Source organism: Ruditapes philippinarum, unplaced genomic scaffold (assembly GCF_026571515.1).
Source record: "Ruditapes philippinarum isolate M1 unplaced genomic scaffold, ASM2657151v2 ctg707_1_1_1_1, whole genome shotgun sequence".
Classification (NCBI taxonomy): domain Eukaryota; kingdom Metazoa; phylum Mollusca; class Bivalvia; order Venerida; family Veneridae; genus Ruditapes; species Ruditapes philippinarum.
The window spans coordinates 42,022-65,324 of record NW_026853675.1 but is presented as its reverse complement, the minus strand read 5'-3'; the positions used below and the strand labels follow the sequence as shown (position 1 = coordinate 65,324).

General features: G+C 31.9%; 2 protein-coding genes across 2 annotated transcripts; both read left to right on the top strand.

Annotated features, from left to right (window-relative positions):
• The first annotated feature begins 1,494 nt into the window (after positions 1–1,494).
• Positions 1,495–6,505, top strand: LOC132737506 (GATA zinc finger domain-containing protein 14-like). Its single transcript, XM_060724802.1, has 3 exons — positions 1,495–1,596; positions 2,151–2,855; positions 6,206–6,505. Exons 1-3 carry the CDS (start codon positions 1,495–1,497, stop codon positions 6,503–6,505), a joined length of 1,107 nt encoding a protein of 368 aa, XP_060580785.1.
• A 7,866-nt stretch (positions 6,506–14,371) lies between these two features.
• Positions 14,372–14,908, top strand: LOC132737505 (uncharacterized). Its single transcript, XM_060724801.1, has one exon. The coding sequence runs from the start codon at positions 14,372–14,374 to the stop codon at positions 14,906–14,908; it is 537 nt and encodes a 178-aa protein (XP_060580784.1).
• The last annotated feature ends 8,395 nt before the right edge of the window (positions 14,909–23,303 follow it).

Below are 23,303 nucleotides of genomic sequence, written 5' to 3'. Positions count from 1 at the left end.
CTACCATTTTACTGAACTGAGCAACAGTAGAAACACTCTTGGCAATAAAAATATAATTGAATTATATCAAGACTAAATAAGCGGAAGTATTGATTTACTTTTAACAAAAATATCTAAAGGGTACTTTATTTTGAGGTTATTATACATTCCTCAGAACGCTGAATTCGATTGAACGAGTGACCAGCTGTCAAACTTAATTAATAGAAAATATACAAATGTTAAATAATAAATCTTCTATTATCCTTTTGATTATATTCTCCGGGTAAAATATGATAATATATATATTTTTACCAATTAATTTTTGATTTTATACTGGGTATATTTATATTTATGGGCATCAATGCTGCATTTAGGCCCTCATCCAGCAGGATGCGTTTCATTTACATTGTCACAAAATCATTCATACTTATGAAATATGCTCCAATGTTAATACAGAACTACATAAAATATTCATCATATGTCAATGACATGCAAATGAATAGTAAAATGTTCAATACTTTATATACATGTATAATGCACTCGGAAGGAAATATTAAATATTAATGCTCCCAAACAATGCTAGATGAACACATCTTTAGATGTTTCTAAATTTAAATTTCGCCATTTACATTTATAAATGTTGTAATTTGCTTAAGCCGGTGCCAGGGCATTCACATATACCACTATGAACAGGCCCAATCAAACTGAGTCTGCAACATTTTCAATTTTGCTGTTTTGGGAGCTCTATAGGAATTCCCTTTCTTTCTTTGTTATGTTTTTGTATCATTATCTAAACATAATGTTGTGACTTGGGTTTATTGTGCTGATTTGATTAGTACATGCATATATCTGTTTTCCACAAATTTTCTCTAATATTTGTACTGTATTTATACTGTATGTTTATATATACGTCATATCGTTTTGATCTAAAAGACCAAAATTTAAATCTATAAAATTCTACTTTCATCATTTCCTTATTATTCTCATCTGAACATATATATAAACATAATAAGAATATTCAGATATGAAATTATTTCTTCATTCAATTGTCTAATTAAATTTCACTAGATTTTATTATAAATATATTGTTGAGAAATATTGTAGACAATAAAACGTGCACATGTTGAATAAAATTTTATTCATTTTATCAAACTGTTAAAAAGTGTAATACGTTAATGATTTTTTTCTACGATGTTACATTGTCATGATAATAACTTTAGAGCAAAAGAATTGTATCCTTGTGCCGTATGTGACGTGATACTGTGGATTAATGTAAATATCTTGTACTTACTGTTATGACATTAATAACACCAGATTAATTTGCGTCGAGTATGAAACATCAATTCTGAATGTTTTGTCGTGCTATTGTGTGAACAATACATTAGCTTTGTCACGGGATTTACCATTTATATTACTTAAAACTAAATAATTTGGTTTCTCTTAAAACTAGGACTTCATATTTGTTGAAACAAAACCATGGAGTTAACCAGCTCATTGTATTGTATTAATGTTATAATGTGTTTAACATCTTGTGTTGGACAATTATTACATGCAGATGTACTAACAGAATTCTTTGGCGGAAATTCTAGACATAATGTAGAACATAACGAAAATCAAGTATTTAAAACTTACAGTCAACACCACAATTTCCTTCCACCTGTATTGGATGATTATATAGATATGTTTCTACATAAAAGTCATCACCGAAATGTTGCTGATTCGAAAATTCGATCATGGAAGACAATTTCAAATGTACATTCTAGAAATGAAAGGATGCTAAGTGAGAGGGATTTACATGTAGACATTAAGGGAGAGCTTAAAACACTAACAACATTTATGTTAAATAACAAATTCTCCGGGAGTGGGAGACGACCGACTTTATTAGAAAAGCCGCGACAACATCAGCTACACATAACAGACATACAACGACAAACGTTAATTAATCAGAATGCTCAATCTAAACCAAAAGTAAAAACAACAGATTTGAGCAGAGAACAGGAAGTATTGCTTTCAATTTTAAAACGTAAAGGAATAAACATAGATTTCACTGGTAAAGTAACGAGTACAGCGAGACCTTACTTGAAAGCACATAACAAATACAAAAAGCTGACAATGCAAAAGGCTGTTGAATTTTACGCTTGTTTAAAAATGTAAAACAATTATCGGAAAAGGTGTCAAAAGACGAAACTGCAACAACTAAAAAACCAACATCGCAGGGGATTATACCAGACACAACACAGTATTCAGAAAACTCATCAAAGAATAATGCAAATATAACAAAATCTACAACTCAACACAAGACGACGAGTACCTTACGACAAGCAGAAATTGATACAACGGAACAAACGACTCAAGAATTGTTAAGTACCACACCATCATTAGCAATAATAAATACCCAGCAAATTCCACATGTCTCATCTCGAAATTTAACTAAACAGACAGAGGAGGTAATACAACCCCCAATACAATTTCAAATGACTACACTATCGATGTCAACGATTCAAAATGAAATATGGAGGGTAACGTCCCAACAAACTAATACTTTTCCTTTGACATCACTGTTTCAAATAACTAAAAGTTTGGCACCACTGGCATTGTCTACATCATCATTAACAACAACAGCAACAGCAACAACAACAATAGATATGAGAGACATGAATGAAGCTTTCTGGAGTACTCCGCCACATTCCAGTAATGCAACAAAAAGCACGACTAGCATACCAACACATCAAAAGCAGATAACATTGTCAGTAACCCAAAGAACTAATGACCTTGAAATAAAAAATAATTCTAATGTACACAGTGCTTATCAAACAATTGACGATAAATCTAAATTAAATGATGTATCTGGGAATAAAGTGCTGGCTGCAAAAGATGTACATTTGTTTTTCGAAAAGCTTAAAAATTCAAATTTTTTGAATAACTTAAACAAAACTGGAAAAGACAAGAAAGCAAAGAGTAGCACTGATTGTGCAAAAGAATGTACGATTCTTCAAAACGTTTGCAAGAATGGAGGTACATGTGTGAATTCGTGCCCAGGTTTCTCGTGTATTTGTGCGGAAGGCTTTACCGGTTATTTTTGTGAAAAAATTGTCAAAGCAATATAAAGAAGAAAAATGTAAATACTGCGAATGCATCAATCAATAGGTAAAATAGAAAATAAAAAGAATATTTATCACATGTTTTTCAGTGGATAACGAACTGATGAAAACATCGAAATACAATTTCAATGCTGAGAGGGGCGATGGGGGGGGGGGGGGGGGGGGGGGGTATATCAATAAATGGAAATTTTGTCAAAAATACTCTCCGTCATTAGTCAACTGAACATAAGTTCGTGATTTCTAGTGTTTTACTGTAATATATCAGACGATAATATTCTCATAAACCACTTGTGAAATTTATACAATATATTTTTTACTCTAGCTGGACTATATCTGAATGCGGATGAAAAGAATATCATAACTAAATGGAATAACAGGCAATAATAAACGCTTTCATACGTAAATTTTGTTTCTTTTGGTAAAGAAAGTCGATGTCATCATACATGACGTTAAAATGTAACAAAATTAGAGAAATTTAATAGAACTATATCTCAAATTTGATGATGTGACGTCATGATGTGATGAGGCTACGCCGCAAAATCAGTAAAAAATACTAAAATCTTAAAATCACTTATAAAGCATGAAATAAAAAGAAAATTTATTTGTTTTACATATAACATTGAAATATATTTCATTCGTGAACACCAGCTTTTCTATTTTCACTCGTGGTCAAAATTACTAAAACGCATAAATGCATGAAATAGAATAAAAATGTTTTTATATTTTACTCGTCGTCGTCGTCGTCGTCAACACCAGTTGTTATACATTTGTATTTTAACTTGTGGTCCTGCCACTCGTGGACATATTACATCATTCTGGCAAGCCTAGTTACCGCCCAATAGGCAGTTACGCTCAGGACGGTTGACCCATTCCAAACCAAGACGTATGACAGATATTATCTTTCTTTCTAAAATGTTTTGTGTTGAGACTGATACCGCTTAAACCACATTTTGCATTTCTTTTTTCATTTTCCATTTTCTCTTATGAACAGTTTTTCGTTAAGCTTTTCTTGCATGCATTTCATTCGATCACAAATGATAATAGTAATTAAAATGTAAATATGCAGAAGAAAAGTAAAGAAATTTGATAAGAAAGTGATACAAAAGGAGTAATAATTCATCGCTACACCATATAATAGTATCTAATCTTTAAAGTACTCTTAGCTGAGATCCATTGAAACTAAATCCAAAATAGACTTATGAATAACGTTCGTTAAAATAATATGCTAAAATTTGATACTTTTGATAAATTTGTAACAAATGCCTAGACAATTCATAATTCCTTTTTCAGATAACAGCTGAACATGACTTACATTCTTTTTACGACCAACTTATTTTTCGTCACGTTTTCTGCTAATTGCCTAGTATATCAATTTGTTTCTTATGCGCGATATTGTTTACTTTACTTGTTTAATAGTCATTTAAGTGTGTTAATTATATACGTATATGTAAATTTGCGTTTAAATGCATCAACATGTCAGTAAAAACCTAAAAACATTAAATTTTCACGTAAAATGACCCCCAAAAAATCCCCGAAAAAGAAAATGATGGGGAAAACAAGACATTTAAAAGTTTATTCTTTAATAATTTTGGGTTTTAAAATTCCGGAATAGAAAACAGGGAAATTTTAAAAAACTCCCGGGGTCAAAAATTTAAAAGATTTAAATTTCCCTTTAAAAAATGCCAAATAAAATCTTTGCTTATTCATGACATTTAACAAAAATCACAACACAAAACTATTTAAGCCAAAATGAAGTTGTTTGCTTTCACATTTCATGTCAGGTTTACTTCTTAAACATTTGTTTTGAAAAGAAATAATTTAGTACAACATTGTTTGATCGATGGCCTTGAATAACATATACCCCTGCCCATGCTCTGCCTTGTGCCCTGACCTGGTTTTGTTTGAGGACCTCCTGGGCTCCTTGCCACTGGCTCTTGTTGCTAGATCGTGTGGGGGTTGCGTTCATTGAACGCCGCCTTTCCTTGTTGATCATGTATATCATATTTTAATATCCCAAAACAATGGCCCTCTCGAATGGGAAATCATTCAAGTAATAAATAATTTCGATTCTATACTTAACAAAAATGATTTTTTATCAATCATATCGACAGGTTTGACACTAGAGCTCAAGTTATAATGTCGTTGTTTATTACATTTAAAACAATTGTTCAACGATTTTATTGGCGTATCCGCCGTCTTTACACAATAATGTGATAATAACCATCATCACGTGAGTTGTTGAACAAACTCCTCACAGTGATTACCTCCCTTGGCAGAATTGTAATCACTGCCTTCAAAGACGTCACATGATGATGAAAGTCACATGACGTAACGTCGAAATTCAAATGTAAATATCGACCGTTACAAAGAAAATCTAACGTCATTTTTCTCTTTCTGTTTTATTTTTAACTTTTAGTGCCTACGATCGATATAGTTTATCAAAAAATTATCAAAAGTATACAAATAACGAAAAATAAATTCAAAAGCTAAAAAATATAAAATATCAAAATATTGTCTCGGTAGAAAATATTCTCATATATTTTTTTAAAATTATTTCTAAATATTCATATTATTTATTTATTTATCCATTAACATTGTTTAATCAATGAGAAAAAACTTAACTGATAGATAAAAGCAGTAAATTTAACAATTTTTGAAAAAATATAATATATCAGAAATTCTGATATATTGGGACCTTGGTGGCAGAGATCTACGCCGAAGAATTAAGGGGAGATCACTGTGTGGAGATTGGTTGTTGAAGACAGGGGTTACTGGCCGTAGCGTAACCGGTGCGCGGAGTTTGAAAAATTATCTTTAAGGATAAAAGATAAAATAAAACAAAGTAATATTTCATAAAAGGATCATAAATATTGAAACTGTTCTTTATTAAAGCATGTTTATAGAAACAAAACAGAAAAAGAAATATTATATAAATATTATAAAAAGGACCAAATGTACATTAGTCTATGTTGAAATAATTATATGTTGCATGAAGTATAAGTGAAGTTAAGAAGGTAAAGAGTTTTCTTAGAAATCATAGTCAATATGCTAAAGTGTACATTCATGGTGACCAGAGTAAAGAGGAAAGAACACATGCAAACAACCTTTAAAAAAATCATTGATAGTATGAAAAGTGGCAAAATCTTGAAATACGTGGTTCTAGAGTCACTGTGAAATCTCATCGTGATAGTGTGAGGGATATTGACAGAAACAGCCATGATAGGAATGGTGAAAGTGAACGAAACAACAGATACAATGAAAAAACATATTATAATAAAAGAAATGAAAGAGGTAGCCATAACAATCGTCAGAACAACGGACATGATAATAACAAAAGGCATTCTTTTAAAAGACAACAAAACTCATACAGGGAAGCTAATGGCAATGACTGCAGACAAGCACAAGGACATAGTAGGAAACACTAGGAGTAAGCATGCAGCTTTTGGAATATTAGAGACTGGAACATTAATAAAGCATCAGCTAGTTATAAATTAAGAGAAACTTGTATAAATTTCTGTAATTGTGATATCATTGGCGTGGCTGAGACTCATTTAAAAATAATGAAAACATAATTATGTATTGATGGCTATACTAGTAATTGGTTTGGTCAGAATAGAACAAAATCTTCATAAGAAATGTAAAACCGGCTCAGGTGGGATTGGCTTTCTTATAAAGAATTCCATTGTAACAGATTTTAATTGTGAAATTTTAGATAATGATTTTGAGGGAATTTTATGGTTGACATTAGAATGTAAACTAGAATTGTGTCCATAGGACACGGGTGCCCCCACCGCGCCACCGTTCTGTCAATCTTTTTACTAGTCAAGGGAAATAACTCTACAAATACTGGATAAATCCACAAGCGAAACCCCAGGTGCAAATCTAAATATGCTGAGCAACCTGCCTATAAGGTTTAATGACTCTATGTCAGATCCTTTTTGAGTAACTTGCGACACAAGTTGAAAATTGCAAACATTTTCTAAGTCGAGGGCAATAACTTTAAAAATACTAAATAAATCCAGACGAAAATACCTGGTGCACAACTGCACTTGCTGAGCAATATTCCTGTGAAGTTTCATGACTCTAGGTCAAATACTTTTTGAGTTACATGCGACACAAGTTGAAAATTGCAAAATTTTACTAATTTACTAAGTCAAGGGCAATAACTCTGAAAATACTAAAAATACCCAGACGAAAATATCCAGGTGCACAACTAAACATGCTGATAAACATTTCTGTAAAGTTTTATGACTCTAGGTCAAATACTTTTTGAGTTACATGCGACACAAGTTGAAAATTGCAAAATTTTACTAAGTCAAGGGCAATAACTCTGAAAATACTAACAAAAATGCAGACGAAAAAAACCCAGGTGCACAACTACACATGCTGATCAACATTCCAGTAAAATTTCATGACTCTAGGTCAAATACTTTTTGAGTTACATGCAACACAAGTTGAAAATTGCAAAATTTTACTAAGTCAAGGGCAATAACTCTGAAAATACTAACAAAAATGCAGACGAAAAAACCCAGGTGCACAACTTGATCAACATTCCAGTAAAGTTTCATGACTCTAGGTCAAATACTTTTTGAGTTACATGCAACACAAGTTGAAAATTGCAAAATTTTACTAAGTCAAGGGCAATAACTCTGAAAATACTAAATATATATACACATGAAAATACCTGGTGCACAACTACACATGCTGATCAACATTCCTGTAAAGTTTCATGACTCTAGGTCAAATACTTTTTGAGTTACATGCGACACAAGTTGAAAAATTGCAAAATTTTACTAAGTCAAGGGCAATAACTCTGAAAATACTAAATATATATAGATATCGAAAATACCTGGTGCACAACTACACATGTTGATCAACATTCCTGTAAAGTTTTCATGACTCTAGGTCAAAAACTTTTTGAGTTACATGCCGGACACAAAGTTGAAAATTGCAAAATTTTACTAAGTCAAAGGGCAATAACTCTGAAAATACTAAAAATATCCAGACGAAAATACCCAGGTGCACAACTACACATGTTGATCAACATTCCTGTAAAGTTTCATGACTCTAGGTCAAATACTTTTTGAGTTACATGCGACACAGGTTGAAAATTGCAAATTTTTACTAAGTCAAGGGCAACAACTCTAAAAATACTAATTCATCCAGACGAAAATACCAAGGTGCACAACTACACATGCTGATCAACATTCCTGTAAAGTTTCATGACTCTAGGTCAAATACTTTTTGAGTTACATGCGACACAAATGTGAACGGACGGACGGACGGAAGGACGGACGGACGGACAAGGGTAAATCTATATTGCCCGCCACTAAAGTGGGGGCACAAAAAGAATGTTACGGTTAAGATAGGTATATACATGTATGTTTGTTGTTTACCTCCCCAAAATTCTGCAAGGCAAATTGATGTGTATGATTTTTATGAAAATATAATGTGTCAAGTACACACTTATCAGCGTGATATGTCTCTCATGTATATTTGTGGGTATTTTAACAGTCGTTGTTCAGATAACCTTGACTATATACCAGGGATTGATGATATCCAAGAACGAGATGTTTTAGATTTTACTCTTAACAGTTATGGTAATGTTTTAACTGATTGTTTAGTTGATATAAATTATTGCATTTTAAATTTAAGAAATTCAATTAAAAATGATTTTATATTTATTGGTCCACAAGGAGCATCATGTGTAGATTTTTGTCTAATCCCATATGAAAATTTGAATAAGTTTAATAATTTTGAAGTTATTAAAACAACAGATTTAATGTCTGACACCGGAATTGTCTCTAACATTAGTTCGAACATTGTAAAACCTGATCATTCATTTTTTTGGTGGAAACTGTCATTAAACATTAGTAAAGAATCATATGATGATGTTTGTATGGATGGAAACATTACATTAAATAAAATTATCAATGATGATTTTTTTTATCAGGAAATGTTGTTGTACAAAAGTTAAATGAAGTGGTTATTTCTTGAGACGGTGTGAATAATTCTCAAACAAAACTTGATTTAGCGTATGAAAATCTAGTTGAAATATTTAATACATAAATGACAGAGAAGTTACAACATAAATGTGTTAAATTCAACACATTCAGGCGCACAAATAAAAAATAACGAACCAGTAAACCGTGATGGACTAATGAATTGTCTGTTTTGTGGTCTGATATGAGTAAATCTGAAAAATCGTGGTTGAAATCTACTTCACATGAAAAGAAAAAAAATCAACAACAATATGTTGAAAAGAGAAGGCTTTTTGACCGTTGTGTCCAACCGACTAAGAGAAGCTAGTATGTATCTCAGGCCCAAAATAACATTGATGATCTTATTGATAAGAACCCAAATGATTTTTGGAAAGAAATTGGAAAGATAGAAATTGGAAATGAAAGAATGAATAAGAGACCTTTTGAAGTAGTAAGGCTTGATGGTTCCATTAACAAAAATGCCAGTCAAGTTTTAGATAAATGGGCACATGACTATTCTGGTCTCTTGAACACAAATAATGAAAATTACTCCTCGTTTGTAATGCCATTTATAGATGCCAATATCAATGGGATGGATATTGATGACGAAAATATATCAATTGCGGAAACTTATCAAGCAATTTTACGAGCTAAATCGGGTAAATCGCCAGGTTTTGACAATATACCTGCAGAACTTTTAAAAAATAATTCGGCCCTTTATACGCTTGTAAACGTTTTCAATTACTGTTATAAAGACAGGAAATGTACCATCTGCCTGGTCCAAAGGAATTATAACACCAGTTTCAAAAATCATCAACATCTGACCCTAGAGACCCTCTATCATACAGAGGTATCACTTTTGCTCCTTCCATTTATAAAATTTACTGCAGTGTATTAAATGGACGTATCAATAAATGGTGTATTTTAAATGAAATTCTTCATGATGAGCAGAATGGGTTTATAAAAGGTAAAAGGACAATTGACCATGTACAAACATTGACCAATATTATAGAAACAAGAAAACGTTTTTAAAAAAAGTACATTTACAGAAAAGCATATGATTTTATCTCAAGACCTTTGTTGTGGACGAAAATAGAAAAATGTGGACTACAAGGCAAACTTTTTCATGCGGTTATGTCGCAGATGTAAAATGTTGCGTAAGACTAAATGGTTTTGATTATCGTTGGTTTGAAGTCAAATGTGGTCTTAAACAAGGCTGTCCTTTGTCGCGAATTTTATTTAATTTTTATATCAATGACTTAGTTACGGTTATATAGGAGCTAAATTCAATGATGATTTCATCAGTATTTTACTATATGCAGACGATGTTGTGCTTATTGCTGAATCTGATAGGGATTTACAAAGTTTGCTTGACATTCTCAGTGTCTGGTGTATTTATAATAAAATGAGTGTTAACGGTGATAAGTCAAATGTAGTTCATTTTAATACAAATAGTTGTGTCTGAACAAATCATGTTTATAGTATAGGTTCGACAATGATACCTGTTGCACATACGAGTAGTTATAAGTATCTTGGCGTTATTTTTTTTTTTTTTGAATTTTGCTGAATGTAGCTCTCTCTGCAGGAAGAGCACTTGGTCTTATTATTTCCAAATGTAAAACTTTTGGTGACTTTCAGTTCTCTACCTTTACAAAACTTTATGATTCCATTGTCAGGCCTGTTATTAGCTATCCAGCCCCGATATGGGGAGATAAGTCATACTCGTGTATAAATGCTATCCATAAATGCTATCCATAATAGGGCAATGTGTTATTTTAGGGGTAGGTAAAGACACCCCAAATTCAGCAGTCCAAGGTGAGATGGGCTGGAAGCCACTGATAGTTCAGCAATGGGACGCTGTTATAAGACAACACTGTAGACTGTTAAATATGCATGACTCAAGATTGAATAAAAAAAGTCTTTAATTGATCAAGATCAGTAGCTAGTATTAAGTGTAAGAATAGTATTTTTCGAATTACGGCATTGTTACAGAGTACTGATTTTAAAGACCACATTTATTTTAATACAAATCAAGTGAATACTAAAGCAATTGTAACAAATATTGAGGAAAAAAAATTGATGTAGAAGTTAATAAATGAAAACAATCATTAGAGCGTGTGTCATCAATATCAGGAAATGGTAGAAATAAGCTAAGAACATATAGAATGTTCAAGAATGTTTTTGAAGCTGAAACTTATGTAAAACAACATTTACCTTTTCATTATCGAAGAGCTATGGCATTATTTAGATGCTGTATTGCACCGATAAGATTGGAAACGGGGAGGTATGAAAATCTGTCAATACATGAAAGAACTTGTTTTAACTGTGATGAGATACATGTTATGTTACACTGTCCACTCTATACACAATTCAGGGAAGACCTTTTTGAATCTGCCAGAACAATTGTTAATAATTTGACAAATTATCTGATGTGGAAAAAATGCGTAACGTTTTTGTTAATCCATGTATGACTAAGTTTACAGCCAAAGCCTGCTTTTAAAACATAGACATTTTTTATTTTACTGTAGGTAACTATTCTTTTATATGTAGATATTTTAAGACAGAGAATGTTGTGAATCTTACAGATGGAATTTATTTTTATGGTTTAGGAATAATGTTTTTATTAGTTTTTTTTTCTGTTTTTTTTTTTTCTTTTTTTTTTTTTTTTTTTTTTTTATTTATTAGAGTATATATTTCTTATCATTACACACATGTTGTGTGACAAGGTTCATAACTCTAGTGTGTCTATTTTTCAGAATTATTCCCCTTTGTCTTCGAATTAATGTTAAAAATGTTATTTTTTTACTATAACTGAATACATAATTATACATAATTGATTTTTCTTTCATAGTTTTGTCTTTCATACTGCTTCCAGTATTTTATTAGTCGAGCTTCGCTGTCTCCTGTGACAGCTCTTGTTATATTCATTGTTACATAGGCATCAATAACGAATATGCATACTATTCATATAAGAGTGAAATATGGCTGACACATTAATTATAGTCAGCCATATTTGCTCTATCGGTAGCTACAGATATATACATGTTTCTGTTTAATAAAGGTAATGAGAATTTAACCAATCAATAGACAATAAATTCGTATTGATTATCGTGATGTCTTAACTATTGCCCACCTAATCAGTCAGTAAATTTTCTGTCTAAAGAAGTCTCTTACTACACTTTGGGGTCAACTGAGTTCGGGTTTTCCAATACTAGACAAAAAAAGATAATATTTACTGCAAAATAACGTGTAAAAGAGCTACAACTCGTTGTACAAATCACATAGTATAAAATACATGCTTAGGTAAACACTATATATATCTACACACATTTATCAATGCACAATTGTACTCAGTATGATATGTTAAGAATTAATACAATTACTTCTTTGAAACAAAATTAACAACAACAAACAAATTTCGTTAAATTCAAATCACACTCAACAAATCACATCACTTTACTGCTTTTATTCAAAACAAATAATACGGTTAATATTAATTAAAATTTAAAATTTATATTCATATTGTGTCGGGCAGGTTTAAGATATCTATTTTTATTTTTTAGAAAAAAAAAGTATTTTTAGTAAGAAAAAAAATTGTTTCATAAAAGAAATGCGTTCTTCTCTCGCTTGGATATGTAGCACACTAAATAAATTATTATACAATTTTAAATTAGATCTGTAAAATAAAAATGCGTTGTTTATTATCCGCGTACACATTCCTAATACACATTACAAAGCTGTTTTGTAAAACAGAACAGAACATATAATTTATTTTGAATTAAGCATATTCAGCTCATCTTCATATACAACAAATATATACATGCATGAATATGATAATGGTAAACGCATATCAGTAATTGAAATAAACTAGTGAGAGTGTAATACAACACATATATTATATACAATCCTCATGTTACTTTAAGCAATACAAACAAGTGGCCTTAATTATCATTACCCGGCATTTAATGAATAAACGTTTTTTTTTTTACAATATATAGCTAGTTTTGTTAACACTGACTTCCTTTCTGAATTTAGCAATTCTAAAAATTTAAACATACTAGGGTTTCTTGCAAAATAGTTGAATATACACTGTTTCCTAAGAGAATCATACAAAGAGCAAATCAGTACAAAGTGATATTCATCTTCGATGTCATTATTGTTGCAAAAAGTAGATTTTCGGTTATAGATGGGTATACAAATATTTGCGGGTTTGCGGTGCTGAGTGTCATTCAGATTTCGTATTTTTAAAATGTTAGATAATGTTGTCACATGTCATGCGATATACGAAAATGTGGTCTTTGTAGATTTCACTTACATTACATCATTTATAAGATTTAGAATCTGATTCAAAATGAGTCAAAATGAAACGATCATGTCTATCAAATAATATTATAAATTATAAAAGCACAGTGCAGTTTTTGTCAATGTCTACATTTCCTCATATCTTGGTCTAGACAACAAGTTAAGCATAAATAAAAAAAAAATTTCCAGTTCACGGAAATATGATTAAAAAAAGATAATCGAGAAACTCATTTAACATTATTTAAAATGGTCAGATTATTTAAGACACAAATGTTTGCTACAAGAAATATTTCCTTCTCCGTGTCAACAGCTGTCAAAAGAAACATACTAAGCCCGTGAAAGATTTTATTAAAACCAAAAACTTTGTTAGAGCCTTCCTCCCGCAGTAAGTTTTCCGGTTCATACTGGCAACGATAAAAGATTATTATAAGTTGTCAACGAAATATCAAGAATGTGATTTTTAACATACTATTTTAAACATATTCACAACATATAACGCCTCTTACGTGGGTGAATTTAACAGCAATACAGAACGCCCTGAACATGAATGAAGTGGATTTTTTTTCTTCTTTTTTTTCTTTTCTCTTTAAAAAAAAATCAAAAAAAAAATCGCTGTTACAAATCCATCAAATGTCAGATTAATGTTAGTGAAAAACAACTTAAAAATAGAAAATAACTTCACGCTTGATCACATCTTACGTTACGATAAAGGTGTGTTGCGTAGATATATAATGCATCGGGAGCGTTAACGTTGTTTTACGTATCATATTAACATCCGCAAGTACAACTGAATCTCCGTTAACGGTTCGTCAGTAATGTTTAACTGGTATTTCTGAACTGTCATTGATGAATATATAATACAAGGTAAAATAAAGCAAACATACGTGAAAAAAGAATGACATGGTTTCATTCCACGAATAAGGATTGTATTTTTTATATATAAATCTACAATTGTAGCGAACAATTTAAAGAAGTTTACTGACTCTAAACAAAATGAAACCCTTTATTATGCGAGTTTTATTACATTTCGGACTTTTATTTACAAGTACATTTGCGGCAAGCCTGTATTCCAGTATTTATAGTGATTTAAAAAGGCATGCTCATATAAGAGTAGCTCGAGAAACACGTGCAAAAACGGATTGTGCTGAACCTTGCTCACTGGGAAAACTTTTCTGTATGAATGGATCGTGTGTTCCGGTAAATTGCAGCTTCAAGTGTGAATGCCAAACAGGATATGACGGATGGTTTTGTGAACGAAAGGTACCGACAGTTGCGGAGGAATTTCAAGTTTTATCAGCAAGTACTGTTGTGACCAAAGGCCTCTCTTTTGAACAAACTAAGAGAACCATATCTTCAATAAATACTCTCGAAGATATAACGTCATCGAGAAATATTAATGTGATCTCATCATCATCAACAACATCATCATCATCATCATCGTCATCATCAGTACCTCCTTTAACACAATCATCAACAACGATATCATTATCAACACCATTGCCTGTGTCGGATCATACACATTTTGCAAATACTACTCCTGCATAAACAAAATATTTTATTGACAAATACCTTGTAAAGGTTTAAACTGAAACGAAAGTTATGTTTATTGGAATATAAATTTCCCAGGGAATATAAGAGCAGCTTTAAAATTGCAAAGATAAAATAAACAGAAGATAACATCATTGAGAAAGAAGTAAAGATTCTGGTTTTATTAAAGTGTTTTATGTCAACAAGAAACAATTTCGATCGACAGTTTGTCACTTACAAATTGCATATAACAAAAAGGAGATAAAAAAGCAGTAAGAAACTTGTATATGTGTAATGTTTTGATCTGTACATTTTTAGAAGTGTTGAACACATTGTTTAAATTGTACATATATTTGAAATCCATGCAAAAGATGTTTTAGTATGTGTGTTGAATATAGCTTTGAGTGTTTCTTTTTTTTCCCAATGTAACTGTTGGAGATGTGTCCCACATTTGATACTAAATTTTGTGCTATATGTTAATACATATAATTACTTTTTTGTTATGATGTACAGCGCTGCCAAATTTTATCAGTCACCTATTGCTTTAAAGTATTTTTATTTATTTATATGTTGCTTTAAATTGATGACATCCGTTTTATGTGTAGAATTTTCCGGTTTACTTACTTAATGTTTCACTGTATAGTTGGACATGATTTTAGTAATATCTGTTGTGTTCATATGTATGTTTTATTATTATTATTATTATTTCATTAAAGTCTCAGAGACGTAGTGAAAATCCATAACAATTTGACAGATAAAGTTACCTATCATAACGAAATATTCTCTATTTCATTCTTAGCATGCATTATATCCCAAAATTAAAAGGTTCTTTACGAGCCATAATATAAATGTATCCAATGCATTTAAGATATTTATCATAGCTTTTTCATGTCGCTTTTATCATTATGGCATATGACAAGTAGTTATTACGTGATTTCATTTACTTAGATTTATATGTCATTTGTTAAGCTATTTATTTATTTATTTACACTGGAAATCCATGGTTGGTATAGATTAATAAAAGATATTAAAAACATGTATGTTCGTTATTTTTCATTTATGATATCTTGACGGAGGGTTGCATTAGGAGGACATAGGAAATCTTTTATTTACTACGTGCGCACGCGATAGCTATTACTTGGCCTCGCGATAGATCTTATGTGCGCACGTGACAGCTTGGTTAGCCACGTAATACCTATCCCGTGTCCACGGAATTGCTGTTGCGTGGGCACATGATAGTTATCGCATTGTCATGAAATACTATCTCGTGTGAACGTAATATCTAGCATCCACATGTAGAAAATAAAATATTTCTTATGTCCCTTTATGCCACGTGTTCGATGTGTTATATACACTGTAAATGCTGATTTTATTATTTAATATGTGATTTAGATATGGTATGCGGAATCATTTGTAATTCTCTTATTGACGAAAACCAACATACAAAGTATAGTCTCCCAGAAAATATAACAAAAATACCGATATAATCTGCATATATTCTCATAATGATTTCAGATCGAGAAATTTAAATTAAGGGATACATTTTACTATGATGATGAACAATCTTGTTATCTTTCTCTGACTGAAAGTAAATAAATTTCAAAATATAACATACGTTAAAGCATAATGATTAAAAACAAACATACATATTACTTAAAGGCATACGTTAAACTTACAAAATTGTTCCAGTCCATGTTAAATATTGAATTCTGCTTAACCCTTTACCACATATATACGCGAAACAACGCACTTTCGACCCCCCCCCCCCTTTTTAAGGCCTCAAATAGTGAAAAAATGTCCTATTTTGGACCCCAAACATAAAGTTTTTCGTTTGAGAAATGTTGCTTAAAAATTGAAGCACTTTTTCGGCGCCGCCCTCCATCCAAAAGATACATCAGGGGGTTGCCAGAAGGGGATGTGCCCCTTCTGATAGGGGGGTTTTGAAGGGGGCGGAGTCCCCCTCATCGCCAAGAAAATTTGGACTTGTGAGAGGGTAAAAATGACCCCAGGTCGATCATAATGTAACGTTTAACCAACGCTGAAAAGCCTTTGACTCTATCTCAATCCCTTGAACAGTTGCAGCACTTTGAAATAAATTTTGATGGAAAAAATCGAGGCAAAATAGTGATTTTGGCAATTTTGAGATGTCCCCTCGTTGCCATGGTAACAGGAAATTAAAGACTGAGCATGTAGTTACGAAGGCAATGGTCCAGTCAACATTTGTGCCAAGTTTGATTAGTATTGAAGCATTTTTCATAGTTTCATAGCAGTTTGAACTTGTAACAGGAGGCTTTTCAGTGAAAACGGCCATTTTTCACAATATGCTCATGGGGGAAAGGGTTAAGCGGTGCTAGGGGCGTGGACGGTAACTTGCACTTTTCCATTACCGTCCATGAACAGGCTCAATCAAACCGAGCCTGCAACATTTTCAATTGAGTCTTGTTTGGCTTTCTTTAGGGATTCTTTATTTTTCTCTATTTTACAAATTCTATAGAGACGCTTAATTATATATATATATACCGAGAAAATTCAATAGTGTATCAATGGAATATGGAAATATTTTCCTTTTGAATAAATCTTTTAACAATAAGTTTATATGGAACTTAAAGTAATTAAGGTAAATGAAATTTACCTATATTTTGTTTTTGCTTCCGTGGCAAAAGACGTAAAAACAGGTATTTCATGTAAAGCATGGAATATATTATGTAATTGTAAAAAACATTTGTTTTCTGTTTTGCAAATATATTAGTTTACAGTTATATAATTCAACTATATTATGAAAGAAATGTGTGGCTTATTTAAACTCCTCGCCTTCCTAGAATTTACCAGTACTGCTGTCATATGAGGAATTATAGTCATACCTTAGAACGGCTTCAACTCATAATCCCTTGACGGCCTATGAAATAAGCCACATTTATCCGAAAGACCATTACAAATTCCATTTACAGGGGAATAATAAGTTAAATGTGCCGTTTTCTTACCCTTTTCCCTTTTCTTTTGCGTGAGTATTTTTGTTTTTGTATTTCATACAATATTTAAGATTTTATACGAGTAGACTCGGCTTAACCTTTTACCTCATATATACGCTAAACAACGCACTTTTGACCCCCACCCCCTCTTTAAGGCCTCAAATTTTGAAAAAATGTCCTGTTTGGGCCCCAAAGACATGTTTTCGTTTGAGAAATGTTGTGAAAAAAGTGACCACTTTTTCGGCGCGGCCCCCAACCAAAAGAAAAATTTTGGACTTGTGAGGGGCTAAAAGTGACCCTAGATCGATTATAAGGTAACGTGTAACAAACGCTGAAAAGTATTTGACTCTATCAATCCATTGAGAAGTTGCAGCAGTTTGAAATCAATTTTGATGGAAAAAATCAACGCAAAATTTTGGCGATTTTGAGATATCCCCTCGTTGCCATGGTAACAGGAAATTTAAGCCTGAGCATGTTGTTATAAAGACAATGGTCCAGTCAACATTTGTGTCAAGTTTGATTAGTACTAAAACAGTTTTTTTATAGTTTCGTTTTAGATCAGTAAAAATATACGGCACCTTGTTATCGGGCCGAAATTAATGCAAGTGACAGGATAAAATGTGAAATGTAGCTAAAGACTGCAAACCTCAAAAGAAATCTTGAAACTAATCTGAGTGCGCATACGCATACAAGGGTTGTTAGCCATATAACAAAAAGGTTACACGTTGGAATGCATAGCATTAACATTGTTTCCTTATAAGGGCATACAACTAAAACCATACATAGTCAATTCCGTTTGACTCATCAAACCTCTAGAATTAGCATTTCCGTACAAATACGTATATAACAAAGGCGGGCGAATTTGTAAATTTGGTAGACCGCATTTACAAATCATGCCAATAAATATGGGTGTAAAAGGTCGTTAAAGTCAGATATTACCGAACATATTACCATCAAAATTTTAAATCATCGCCTGTATTTTACATATGCATCTCCTGTAGGCGTTCATAATTATTTTTAAGTTGAAAGATATGGCTTATTGTGATTTACATACGAGCCGTGTCATGACAAAACCAACATATTGGGTTTGCGACCAGCATGGATCTAGACCAGCCTGCGCCTCCGCTGGCCTGGATCCATGCTGGTCGCAAACCCATTATGTTAGTTTTGTCATGGCGCGGCTCATATTGTAATGTGTCGAGGAAATGGTCAAATAGACTCTAGAGATAACGAAAAAGATATATAAATGTTAATGATAAGATATAAAAACGACCTCAGTTTTAAAAAGATTACCCCGCTATTTTCTAGAATTGCACGTTCCCAATACATTTTAACAATATTTATAGAAATTTCCGTTGATTACATTTAGTTTTTATTATTATAACTACAGTAAAATAAAAATCTAATACAATTATGACAACATGTCATGTTATTTTAATTTTTACTTGTTTTCACTGACCTCTTACTCTCGTTAACATCTGTCAGTTTTGGGCTATCGCATCTCTTACTATGACTGTTAGAAGAAGAATTATTATTGTTAATCATGAAATACACTGACTAATGCATGGTATATTATTTCATTTTAAAGAGATGAATAATATTATATTAAATGGCAAGAAATATATTAAAGTTACAAGTTTATTCATAATGACGCCTGTTAAACATAACTAATAGCATCATGGATAGCAGAGATGTCTTGTTTTCTATTTATTTACACGTTTTATTTACTTGCATCATATGAGACATTTCGTATCATTATTTATATTTAATAGTTTTGTTTACATACGCATTAATATCAAAATTTCTCTTAATTGCGATAACGTGATTTAGTTTAACTACACTTGGGAGTAAATAAAACGAAATATATTTGATACTAATTTCATAAACCATTTTCTGTTATTAAGTTGTTGCCCATTGTAAACATATCGACTGTTCAGTTCTAAAAGCAAATCATTTTCTTTACATTATTGTTACAAACCAAATTTTTTTTCGATCGAGTACAGAAATTATTAACTGTCATTGATGTAACCTAATTGATAAGGCCAATATATTTTCTGTCTTGTATTTTATATCGCAAAATAAATTGTTTCATACGAAAAACGAGTGATAAGATTTACAATTTTATCGCTGATTGCTGTGTTACACAGATGCTATAACCCAATATACTGGGATCCTACATATTACCGGACAAAATATGATGTTTTTTCGCTGTAACTGCACATTAAAATTTTATGTCTAATAAAATTCTCATTTCTGTCATGCGACAGTTACAGTACATCGTTTTCGACTGGCTTATGGAAACAGCATGACCTGCAATGCCGTCAAAGACTTTCTCTGTAGCCGTGACAGTCTCGTCGCTTTATAATAACTAAAGTTATCAAAATATAGCAGACACACCTTTCAAAATAAAATATTTAAGGAAAGGTTAAAGTTTATTAATAATTTATTTACAAAATTAAATAGATCGATTTATTTTTTAAAATACGTACTAATAAATTTTAACCAGCTTAGTGTTTGAAATTATTTTTATATAAACAGTCGATTTACAAGACCGACTAACAATAATTATTGTAGTTATAGAGCCAACCGCAGTTGAGTTTTTATTATATTGTCGTACTTTTTGGAAACATAGGTTTGAAGAAATTATCCTGGTTTTATACATGTACATGTACTTCTTTATTATGGTATAAAACGATACAAATTACTTAGTCCTTAGATAAGCGATGCACAACTATATATTATCTGCTTAAGAAAGATGGTTGAGAACAACGTGTAAGTTTTGAGACATTTTTGTTTTGTGGTTTAGGCCATGATCCTGCCGCTGATTCAATCTTTGCTGTAGATGGTAGCCTATCACCTGTTTATCCTTTGCAGACACTCGATCAAGATCAACAATATTTCCTCATTTTTGTGCAAAGGATGAGCATATTATATTTCATAAGTATTTACAACCTTATAGGATAATAAAAACGCTAAAACGTGCCGTAATTTAGCGCAAGAAACACATTGGCCGTAGCAAAAGATATCATAAGAACTCTAGGACATATTTTGAGTTATCACAAGAATTCCGGGACATTGGAAAAATCGGGTATAAATTTGTTAGTCGGGGCTTTATGTTGGCAATTTTGCATTATAATTAGATACTTATGTATGGCAAGGATGAAGACTTGAAGTAAACAGGTCAATACTTTCGAATTGGCAAATAATTTGAAAATTTTACCCAAAACTACAAGATTTTAAGCAAGAGGCGATGAAAAAATCGACTTTGAATTAGTTTTTGACATATAATACAATATGTAAGGCAAGCTTAATCATCAAAGTTTATTTAAGCACCTAAATCTCACTTTTTAACGATGAAAATTACCATTTTTGACGAGTGTTTTGCAGTATATACAATAGTTTTCCGACGAACTCCGTGACAGTTATCACAAGAACTCTTTTACAAGTAATCATAAGAACTCCATCCCTGTATAACACTTCCTCTCCCGTGCTATTTACGGTAAGTTAATGTGTTACGATTTATTTGAAATACTGAAATCCTATTGGACAAAAAAATAATTTCAAACACTAATGATAACGGGATACAACTGTATATAGATGTCCATCATATGTATGAACATTCTTCGGTGACTAAATATAATAATGAGCGATCTAAACATACTTGTTGTCATAAAAAACGGATACAAAACATTGTAAAGCATCTAAAATTAGAATTAACTTGACATACTATTTCATAATATTTTTTAACGTTGACAATTGTGCGTAGGTGCTGATGTCACGCCCGTTAAGTAGCTTTACAATTTTAAACCATACAGTTCATATTCATTGATAAAACATATCATACATTGTTAATTGACAGCTGTATGTTAGTTATATTACGTATAAAATTATAAATGCCGCCCGCATTAACATCGTTACTATATAAATACTACGGCAGCCACGTAAACGCTATATTATCGCTAACATTCACGCATATTATAGTACATTGTCGTTAACGACAGACAGATTTACGTAAATTGTGGAATAGACATACAATTATCATTCGTTTGAATAACGATATATATGTGGGGAAAAACCGCATTAAAATCAGCATTTAGTTGGTAAAAACTTTGTGTGACATCTTTTGATTAGGAGCGACTGTGTTAAGTTAAGGAAACGCAGTAAAACATTAAACATTTTCGATAGATCGTTTTATCTTGATACTAAGCAAAATGGTTAACTGCCAGACGTCTGCTATACTAACGACTGGAATAGTTTTTGTTTTTATCTCAGAAGTAGCTTCTGTGTATTCCTACAGCGACTTACGCAAACTTGTGTTGGGGAAGAATCTTTGGGGAGCTGCGGCAAAGGACAAATCTTCCACATCACCTTGCGACATTAAGTGTGCTGCTGGTTTAAATCTTTGCAAGAATGGCGGTGTCTGTACTGTGACGAAGGACTGTAGTTTTAAATGTATATGTCCTAACGGTTACACTGGGTGGTTTTGTGATAAAAAATCTCCTTTAATACTTACAACAATGTCTCTGGATTTACATTCAGAAGTAAATAAAAAGAGTGCAGTATTAAAGCAAAATAATGTAACATTCAAATATGAGGAAGGAATCCCGTCTGCAAGTACACCACACCAAATCAGCCGAGACTCAGCTGCATCAGTACTTGTACCATCATCAACAACACCTCAAATAACCCCGTCATCATCGCCATCGTCATCATCGTCATCATCGCCATCGTCTCCAACATCGGTAAGACCATAAACAAGAGGAACGATCATACAGAATAATTTGGTTACAACAAAGTGAAAACCTTTCTGAGGATGTGAGACTGATGTATCCTAGAGATACATGGTAAGGTAACTTAACGCTGGAAGGACAAGCGTTCGTCTCTACAACATTAGAAAGCAAATCAGCAGGTATCGCTGCTGATTAGGAATTGTTATGATTTGTGAGATTATTTATTTCTTTTGAAAGATAATATAGAATGTTATAGTAATGTGATTCATTCAGGACAAGCATAATGTTAAGCTGGATATTCCGGTTGATCCTATGAGAATTAAGCATAATGTATTTGACGAATTCCACATTAAATGTCTTTTTTTTATAACTTCTTTACCAAACTATGTTTTTTAAAAGGTAGCTTTGTCTAAACTTGCTGTTTTTCAAACATATTTTCATGTTCTACAAAGTGATTCATTACAAACAACATAGTGGCTGTACATTAAATTAGATTCAGAGCTGTTTCATCGTTTTGCCACAAACACATATTAAAAACATTCAAGTTGATATTGAGTGATAAATTTGTCAAATTTTATTCTTCAAATTTGTTTTCCTTATATTAGCTATTGTGGTGTAATCTAATACAGTCTTGTGTATATAGTGCAGATCAACCTTCATATATGAAACTTTTACAGTTTATGTCAGTTTTTCAAGAAAATATAAGTAAGAGAC